The 9763-nt window shown below is 36.3% G+C and overlaps 1 protein-coding gene across 1 annotated transcript in view; it reads left to right on the plus strand.

The window, feature by feature from the left end:
- LOC141334839 (uncharacterized) overlaps nucleotides 1-9638 on the plus strand; it is a 43852-nt gene extending 34214 nt beyond the window's left edge. The window contains exons 32-62 of the mRNA XM_073840063.1: nucleotides 201-308; nucleotides 393-446; nucleotides 534-587; nucleotides 671-706; nucleotides 806-859; nucleotides 961-1068; nucleotides 1368-1421; nucleotides 2340-2447; nucleotides 2599-2652; nucleotides 2769-2822; nucleotides 2933-2986; nucleotides 3188-3241; nucleotides 3322-3429; nucleotides 3513-3566; nucleotides 3725-3778; nucleotides 3900-3953; nucleotides 4123-4176; nucleotides 4263-4316; nucleotides 4430-4483; nucleotides 4603-4656; nucleotides 4745-4798; nucleotides 5203-5256; nucleotides 5337-5390; nucleotides 6025-6042; nucleotides 6149-6202; nucleotides 6301-6363; nucleotides 6496-6661; nucleotides 6767-6873; nucleotides 8391-8468; nucleotides 8565-8747; nucleotides 8854-9638. Coding sequence (XP_073696164.1) covers nucleotides 201-308; nucleotides 393-446; nucleotides 534-587; nucleotides 671-706; nucleotides 806-859; nucleotides 961-1068; nucleotides 1368-1421; nucleotides 2340-2447; nucleotides 2599-2652; nucleotides 2769-2822; nucleotides 2933-2986; nucleotides 3188-3241; nucleotides 3322-3429; nucleotides 3513-3566; nucleotides 3725-3778; nucleotides 3900-3953; nucleotides 4123-4176; nucleotides 4263-4316; nucleotides 4430-4483; nucleotides 4603-4656; nucleotides 4745-4798; nucleotides 5203-5256; nucleotides 5337-5390; nucleotides 6025-6042; nucleotides 6149-6202; nucleotides 6301-6363; nucleotides 6496-6661; nucleotides 6767-6873; nucleotides 8391-8468; nucleotides 8565-8747; nucleotides 8854-9009 — 2265 coding nt within the window. The 3' untranslated portion in view covers nucleotides 9010-9638. The remainder of the gene's footprint in view (nucleotides 1-200; nucleotides 309-392; nucleotides 447-533; nucleotides 588-670; nucleotides 707-805; nucleotides 860-960; nucleotides 1069-1367; nucleotides 1422-2339; nucleotides 2448-2598; nucleotides 2653-2768; nucleotides 2823-2932; nucleotides 2987-3187; nucleotides 3242-3321; nucleotides 3430-3512; nucleotides 3567-3724; nucleotides 3779-3899; nucleotides 3954-4122; nucleotides 4177-4262; nucleotides 4317-4429; nucleotides 4484-4602; nucleotides 4657-4744; nucleotides 4799-5202; nucleotides 5257-5336; nucleotides 5391-6024; nucleotides 6043-6148; nucleotides 6203-6300; nucleotides 6364-6495; nucleotides 6662-6766; nucleotides 6874-8390; nucleotides 8469-8564; nucleotides 8748-8853) is intronic.
- Nucleotides 9639-9763: the final 125 nt, after the last annotated feature.

The raw sequence follows: 9763 nt of genomic DNA on the forward strand, positions 1-9763 counted from the left end.
GTATTTTGTATTCAAATGCACATATATTCATTTCTATATATTTTCTATTAATTATGAAATAACCGGATGTTCTCATGCTGATGAACATTTTGCTTTTTACATCATGATCTAGATTGTTGTACATTATATGTTTTAAACGTGTTTGAGTGTGTGTGTGTGTGTGTGTGTGTGTGTGTGTGTGTGTGTGTGTGTCAATTCAGGGGCCTTCAGGACCACCAGGGACTGAAGGTTTATCTGGAAAGCCGGGCCCCCCAGGCAGCCAGGGGCCTCTGGGGCCACAGGGAAAGCAAGGACCTATTGGATTGCCAGTGAGTGGGTACCCCTCATTTTGATTACTGAATTTTTAGGATGGTTTTCAAAGAAAGTTATCATCAAATTCTGCTGTTCTTCAGGGTTCACCGGGAACAAGTGGAATGGTTGGTCGAACAGGAGAGAAAGGAGGGCAGGTATTTTAAGCATTTCAATTTACTAAAAGATGTTACATAACACACAGGAATAAGCATGTAATAATAATGTATAATGCTCTTCTTTAGGGAATGCCAGGAACTTCAGGTGACCCTGGATCTGTTGGATTGCATGGACCACAGGTCAGTTCATTTCAATAAATGCAGAATTAACTGCACTTAGGAGGCATCCTGTTTAAGAATCAACTTCCTCTTTTCTTGCGCAGCTTACCAAAAATGAAAGCAACTTGATCTCTGGTTCAGTATGTTTTTAACAAAAAGCATAAGAATATTCTGATGTGCTGTAAGGAACATTTACATAGCATAAGTGCTGGAGATTTTATTCATTCTTTCTGTTGTAGGGCCATCCTGGTCCAGTTGGTTTTGAGGGTACAACAGGGCCAAAAGGGGAACATGTAAGTGCTAAATATTGATACTGGTTCATATGCATCCAACAAAACCACTAAGTCAGCTTTTTTCAAGTTCTTTTTGATTTTACTTTGATATTTGATTTTAGGGATCACCAGGACCCACTGGAAAGCCTGGTCCAAATGGACATCCAGGAGAACTGGGACCTCAGGGCTCACGGGGCATGCATGGCGCAGCAGGACCACGTGGCAAAGAGGTCAGTGACATTGATTACATGAGGCTTCAAGTCCTGTTATAGTTTTTATAGTTATAGTTTTAGTTTTTATTAAAGAAACAAATACTATTATGTAACAAAACTTCATTTAAAAGTGACAGTTAAGACATGTATAATATTTCAAAAGATTCCATTTCTACAAAAATATTAAGCAGCACAACTGTTTTTTTCACCAGATTAACTTCTTATAATGGTTTCTGAAGGATCATGTGATGCTGTAAGACTGTTGTTTTAAAAGTGCATTACAATAAATTTTAATGAGTATGATGCTTCATATACAGGGAGGTATTGGACCTCCAGGTGATATTGGAGACCCTGGGCCTAAAGGACAAAAGGTAAAATATTTTCACAATACCCTAATTTTTAAAGCATTGGTTCACTTCCACAGTAAAAATTTCCTGATAATTTACTCACCCCCATGTCATCCAAGATGTCCATGTCTTTCTTTCTTCAGTTGAAAAGAACTTTTGAGAAAAACCTTTCCAAGATTTTTCTTCATAGAGTGGACTTCAATGGTGGCCAATGGGTTAAAGGTCTAATTGCAGTTTCAATGCAGCTTCAAAGGGCTCTACACAATCCCAGCCAAGGAATAAGGGCCTTTTCTAGCAAAGCGGTCTGTCATTTTCAAAAAAAAAAAAAAAAAAAAAAGATATACTTTTTAACCACAAATGCTCATTTTGCGCTAGTTCTGCGATGCACATGTGCATCTTTAAGCATTTTTTTTAATCAGGTTGGAAAAGTCATGTGCGGTTATTTTTTGGTCTGTGTACTCTGGTTCAAAAAGGTAGGGTAGGGTGAAAAACTCATTCATCAAAATCTCATTTCTCTTCCAACTTCAAAATCATCCACCGTTTTACCTTTTTTGTAAAAGGTGTTTGACTTTGCACGTTCACTTTGTGTCGAACTAGCACACAAAAATGACAATCGTTTCATTAGATAAGCTCCTTATTCCTCGGCTGGGATTGTGTAGACCCTTTTGGACCATTGAAGTCCATTAAATGGAGAAAAATCCTGAAATATATATATATATATATATAATTTTTTTTCTTTTTCCAAAAAACATAATTTCTTTTCGACTGAAAAAAGAAAGACATGAACATCTTGGATGACATAGGAGTGAGTAAATTATCAGGACATTTTTATTGTGGAAGTGAACTAATCCTCTAAGTAAAATTTTATAATGTTAGCTGTAAATTTCTGTACAATGACCAGTTTCAACACTGAGTGAAGTTACTACATTCTTATTTGAACAGGGTGATCCTGGACATCGAGGATTCTCTGGACGACAAGGCCCGTCTGGATCTTTAGGGGACAGAGGAGAGCGAGGAGTGAAGGGGAATAAAGGCTACATTGGTTCACAAGTTAGTCATCTTGCTGAGAAGAACCTGTTTCTATTGGACAGACTCTTCGGCAACTAACTATTATTAGACTGTTTATGTGTATGTAGTAGTAATATGTAGCAGTTGTTATTTAAGTGTATAGTGTTTTGAATAATGATTATCTCTTCACCAGGGTCAGAATGGATTGATGGGAAAGACTGGTCCATCTGGTTTGATGGGTTTAGAGGTATGATTTTTATATAAGATGCACCTAAATCAACTTACATGATTGTAGTTTTTGATGGGGAACACACTTTTGGAGTTGGTTGGTTGGTTGATTCTATAAGTTGGCTTTCAACGCAGGGTTTGATAGGCCTTCGGGGACCACCAGGAGCAAATGGTTTACCAGGCCCAAAGGTATCACTCCCTTTTCTTCCTCAAGTTTCTTTAATCAAATTTCTTTGTAGTAGATCAGAATTACCCTTATGCATTTCCAAGTGTAATAGACCTGCTGTTTGTTTCATAAGGGGGAAACTGGATCACCTGGGGCGCTTGGCCATCCAGGAGATCAAGGCAATCGGGTAAAATCAATGACTGTTTTCCATAATACAACACTTTGGGTAAAATAACATGTGAATTGTGAACTGAGATCAAGACAATGATGCCACATTTGTCTCGCTGTCTTTTTTTGCATACTTATTGGCTGCTATATAAGATTACAGGACCTGAGGGGAATCTCTCAAAGTCAAACTAAAGTCATTATGTTTTTGTTTCATCTACAGGGAATAGCTGGGCAGAGAGGCTTACAAGGGGTTATGGGGAAGCCAGGACCTCAGGTTAGTACAGCTAACCATTTCAAGGTAAATCCCGGTTACAGTGCTAGATTTTCAGTGGACAAATAATACTGATATTGCAGGGAGCCGTGGGTCCCAGAGGCCCTGAGGGCTTATTGGGTCCAAAGGGTATGCCAGGACAAGAGGGACCTAAAGGTGAACCAGGAAGACAAGGATCTCCAGGGCAGATGGTGAGGCTCTGAATTAAAGAAGAATTTTCATAACGAGTGACTGAATTCTGCTTGATGTCAGCTGATGATTGTCTGTTGTCTAGGGACCACCAGGCCTCCCTGGTACTAAAGGACCCTCTGCATTACCAGGAAAAGAGGTAGAATTTCACCATAAAATTGTCCAAACTGTTATTTAAATGCAGAAACTGTAATTTAGTCATATTAATATTATGTTAAATATTGGTAATGTTCTCTGCATGTGATCAGAATTCAGAAATGTATGTATTTATTTAATTGTTGTTGCTGTTATTTCCAGGGACTTCCAGGGGAAATGGGAGCTGATGGCCCTGTTGGCCCACCAGGGCCACAAGTCAGTATTTGCGTGATTTTAATATCAATGAAATTTCTGCAATGAATCAGCAACTAAATGGTTATATTCTTTCACTGCCTGAAGACTGGGATTTATGTATTATTCTGTTTAAATGTTTTAGGGTCCAAATGGCAAATCTGGGCCTCATGGAAGAGATGGACCGAAAGGTCAGAAGGTCAGAGTGGTCTAAATCTCTTTATTCATCATATGTTAGGAGTGAATTTGTAATCTGATATCATGACATTCACTCTTTCAATCTCTAGTTGCTCTGTTAATTTCTGAAAATATTACCACTAATCCTTGCGACAGTCAGTCTTAATGTATATACTTTTCATATTTTTCAGGGAAATGATGGTCTAGATGGACCTCCTGGAAAAAACGGACATGTTGGGAAAAGAGTAAGTACAGTGTTAAAGTTTAGTAGTGTTTTGAGGAAGCATTTTCAGCATTTACAGAACAATTGAAATTCTTCTTTCGCTCTTAGGGGAAAAAAGGAAAAGCTGGTCAGAGGGGTCTCAGAGGACCTAGAGGGGAGAAGGTACTCGTTTATTAGTTAGTCATTTTTAAATATTGCTCAAACTGTAAAGGCATGGTGTTTGTCACAAATTACTGTATAGGATGTTTTAGCATCTTTTGTTTGATGTGTAACAGGGCCAACAGGGAGCTATGGGAAAGACTGGACCTCCTGGCAGACCAGGACAATATGTAAATGAATACATATGGGTTTCCTCACTTTTAGAAAAACAAATGTTCCCTGATCTATATTTATAAATTCATGTATGATGATGAGATTATTTATCAGTGGTCTACATCTTTTGTTTCAGGGTTTACCAGGTATTCGAGGCGAGAAAGGAGAGAGCGGTAAAAAAGGCTTTGAGGTTTGGGGCATTAATGCAAATGTCATATTAGAACTGGTAGAGTGACAAAACTGAGAACCTTGAGGCTTACTCTTCTTTCTGTCTATAGGGAGAGAAGGGGGAACTTGGACCATTTGGTCCTCCAGGGAGAGATGGACTGAAGGTACCTTAATTCATTTTAATCAAATGCTAAAAGAAAATGAAAAGACTAATGATATACAGTCATTTCAAAATTTATTTAGACACCTCCAGCATTTCTCACATTATTACTGATTATTTGCTATAGTTTAGAAAATGGTAATAAAATAGCAATAAATGAAAAAAAAGTGTCTGAATAATTTTTGGTCCCAAATTTTTATCAGTTTTACTGGTAGTCCACTTTATGAAGAATTTTTGGGTATAGTATGCCACATTTTACTTTTTTGCTATCCTCACTTACATAAATGAGCTATAGTGTCCTGTTTATGTTATATTATATTTGGTGTCTGAATAATTTTTGGTTTGACTGTAAATGCGTAAATACTGAAATTGTGAAGTGGCTGACTTATATCTATCGGTTTATTTCAGGGGGAGCAGGGCCTACCTGGGGAAAAAGGGAGACAGGGACTGAAGGGAGAGCAGGTGACATATTTAGAGATGCATGTAAGTGAACAACGAGACTGTTGGCATGTAGAATATAAAGTAATCTGTGCCTCTTTTAGGGGGATATTGGCCCAGCAGGTCAAAGAGGGACCCCAGGTCTACCAGGGATGCCTGTAAGTTAAATAGAAAAGCAAATCAAGAATATTATATATATTATTTATATATATATATATATATATATATATATATTATTCCCAAAAAATTGCGTGGTTACACAAGTGTTACCCAATTTTTTTGTATTGGTCATTTTAAATTGTCATATATTTTTTAATTCTACTGTTCAAGATGTTTTTTAAAGTTTAAAATAGCTTTTTTTCTATTCTTGCAACGACAAAGCTGAATGTTCAACAGCCATTTCATAAATTATTCTAACATGCTGGTTTGGTGCTCATGAAATGTTTTTTGTTAATGTTATCAATGTTTAAAGCAGTTGTGCTGCTTGATACTGCTTTTTTTCCGGGATTCAGGAATGATAATGATTTTATTTCAAATGGAAATCTGTCCTTGCTGAAAATATGTATTGATTTTCATATGAATAAATAAATAAATAATCACATCACATAACCACAAACTATTAAACATCAGTATATATTTAGGAGATGGTAAAAATGTGAAAATTAAATTACATAAAATGCATTATGAATTATTAAATGATCAGATCTAAGAAAGAAAATCCACAATGAGGTCAGTAGCAGACACTTTTATACACGAATGATACTCAACTATGTCATTTTCTTCACTCCACAGGGCCTGTTTGGAGAAAAGGTTTGAAAAAACATTACAGGATTAAATACATATTGTTCATTTATCTAGTTTACTTTTACAGTTAACATATGTTGATAATGAAATGTGATTTATTCAACTCTTTCAGGGTTTAAAAGGATATCCAGGACTTACTGGTTCAAAAGGAAAGAGAGGACCTCCTGTAAGTTTGATAGTACTCCTTTACATTACATTAAGTGATATATGCAAAACATTACATTAATATATGGGATGTAGTAACTGCAACTGTGTTTATTTTAGGGCCCACCAGGTCTTCCAGGTCCACCGGGTTTATCTATGAACCTAACACTGACTCAGCTAAAAGTAAGTAGCTGATAAGTGATTTTAGGTTTTCAAATGTTTTTGCTCAGAATCCATTCATCACATCACATACATATTTAATCACTGATCTAAGATCAGTGTATTTAATGCCTTTTGTTTTTCCACACAAATTAGGACCTCATGTACCTCTCCGACAAGTCCAACTATCCACTTATTAAGACTCTGCTGGACTCCCTTCAGCAAGACCTGCGATTCTTTATAGATCCTCCAGACGGCACTAAGGAGCATCCGGCCACCACCTGCTTGGAGCTGATGCTCAGTTATCCTAACTTAACCAGTGGTCAGAGTCATTCTCATGAATATTATCGATCATCTATAGACCTATAGTCTGCGTAAATAATTATACTTACTGTTACTGGTTTTTATTTAACTGTTCTTGTCTCAGGAATGTATTATATCGACCCAAATCAGGGCAGTCCTGCTGATGCTTTGCTGGTATATTGTAACTTCGGTGCAGGTGGACAAACATGTTTGTCACCACTTCATCCACGGGTAAGTACATTTTTCTCGCCATCTGATGGGGTCATATCACATGGAGGAAAAAAATAAATAAAACTGATGTGATAAAATAGCTTGAATACATACTGAAACTTTTAAAACTCAAATCTCACTAAGATGTTTTTAAGAAATCTCTAAGGCTCAGCAAGGCTGCATTTACTTGATCAAGAATGTAGTAAAACCACTCATATTCGCAGATATTTTTACAATTTTAAATAAGTGTTGTCTATATTATTATATGCAGTTGAGGTCAAAAGTTTACATACACCTTACAGAATCTGAAAAATGTTAATTATTTAGCCAAAATAAGAAGGATCATACAAAATGCATGTTATTTTATACTTAGTACTGACTTAAATAAGATATTTCACATAAATGACGTTTACATGTAGTCCACAAGAGAAAATAATAGTTGAATTTACTGTATAAAAATGGCCCTGTTCAAAAGTTTACATACACTTGATTCTTAATACTGTGTTGTTACCTGAATGATCCACAGCTGTCTTTTTTTGTTTAGTGACAGTTCATGAGGGACTCATATGCAACTATTACACAAGGTTCAAACGCTCACTGATGCTTTAGAAGGAAGGAGTATATTTTGTAGCTTCTGAATGGCAGTACTAAATGGAAAAATAGGATATTTAGGCAAAATAAAAATGTACACATCTTCTTTCTGTTCAAAGGTTTACACCCCTGGATCTTAATGCATCGTTTTTACTTCTGAAGCATCAGTGAGTGTTTGAACCTTTTGTAATAGCTGCACATGAGTCCCTCAGTTGTTTGCAGTGTAAAAGATGGATCTCAAAATCATACAGTCAACAATTGTTGTTACACAAAAATACTGAAAAACCGAAGAATTTGTGGGACCTGAAGGATTTCACCGGGCAGGACAAACAAAGGACTCATGAAAAACTATCACTAAACAAAAAAAACAAAACAAGAAAACACAGCTGTGGATCATTTAGGTAACAACAGTATTAAGAATCAAGTGTATGTAAACTTTTGAACAGGGTCATTTTTATAAAATTCAACTATTATTTTCTCTTTTGGACTAAACATCTTTTATGTGAAATATCTAATTCAGGTCAGTACTAAACAAAAAATAACATGCATTTTGTATGATCCCTTTTATTTTGGTAAAATAATTAACATTTTGCAAATTCTGCAACATTTGACCTCAACTGTATAAAAAGTAATTTATTTCTGAGACGGCAAAGCTGAATTTTAAGCAGTCTTTCAGAATCTTTCAGAAATCATTCTAATATTTGATTTGTTGCTCATGAAACATCTTATGATTATCAATGTTGAAAACATTTTTGCTGCTTAAGATTTTTGTGGAAACTGATTCTTTTTTTTTTTCAGGCTCTATTTATGAATAGAAGGTCACGTTTGACCAATTTAATGCATGCTTGTTGATTTAAAAGTATTACAAAAAAATCTTACTGACCCCACATTTTAAGCTTTGTGTTTAATTAATATTCATCTGATAATGAGATGCGTCCATTCTTCAGCTCCCTATGAAATCCTGGCTCAGAGACACCATGCCGGACTCATTTACATGGTTGAGCACTATAGATGGTGGCTTTCAGGTATGTTGTTTGCTCAAAACCACTAACTCCAAAACAAAATATCCTCCTCCTGCTATTATGTATTTCCCCCTTGAGCAAATTGTTGTGTTTTTATAGTTTGATTACATGAAAACGGGTGTGGTACAAATGAGATTCCTACGACTGAACAGCAAGTTTGTGAAGCAGAACGTCACATTTTCATGCAAGCCAGACAGCCACCAGGGCTCCAATGAAAGAGACATTAAGTTCCTTGCTGATTCAAGAAGACAGAGCTTCCTGGGAACATTACTGGATTGTGAAGTAAGACAACTTATCTAAATTATAACTTATCTTATAAACTAAATGATAATGGGATTGCATTGTTGTTCGTTTAATTTAATTATGTCCCCTTTCTGTCTGTGTTTAGCCTTTAGGGTCACCGGATACAGGCCCTCGGGAGTCTGTGTTCCAGTTTGAGACTGAAGACCTGGAGCTTTTACCAATCAGAGATCTGGCTTTATTTGGCCACAGTGACACAACAGAACAGTTTCAGTTTACTGTAGGACATGTCTGCTTTAGCTAAAACATAAACACTCTCTCATTTGAGGACTTGCTGGATTGTTCTGCAGAGCTCTTACTGAGAAAAGCAGAGCTGAAAAATCAGGACTTTCTTTACTCTGCTGTTCTCCATCTGCTGTGGGAATGGACGTTCCTAATGAAGTTTTTACCTTCAGTTTACAGTGTACTTTCAGTACAATAAACTGATTTGTTGTCTAGTGGCAACCACAATCTGGTGCGCAGCTTCTCATGAGGAGATGTAATATATTGTTGTATATTGTTTACAATGCTTGTTTTCTGTTAAATAACTGATTATTTATATAATGGCAGGATGTTACTCATCATATTTTAAGAGCAATTATTTTCCACAAACCATGATTTCCTCAACAAAAACCCCCTTTGATTCAGGTTGTGTTGCACCTTATGACAAAGAGCACTGTTGTATACACTGCATGGCCACATGTGCTGGATGAACATTTCAATTTAATACTGTTTTTAACTGGCATTAGGTAGTCTGTCCACTCTGTACTGCTGTAACAGCTTATGTTCTTCTCGGAAGGCTTTTAAACATGGATGCTGGGATTTTCAGTCCCGTTTGGCCATGAGGTGTATGTGCCATTCAAATTTGATATTATTTAAACAATGTGCCTCAAACAGTATATCAGGCACTGCTTGTGAAAACTAATAACCTTAATTAATTAGTACAAAATATATTTTGGTTGGACAGTTGCTGTTGGACCATTGTTCATGTTGGATCCAATGGAGTTTACTATATGTTA

The sequence above is a fragment of the Garra rufa genome, chromosome 5, assembly GCF_049309525.1.
Source record: "Garra rufa chromosome 5, GarRuf1.0, whole genome shotgun sequence".
Classification (NCBI taxonomy): domain Eukaryota; kingdom Metazoa; phylum Chordata; class Actinopteri; order Cypriniformes; family Cyprinidae; genus Garra; species Garra rufa.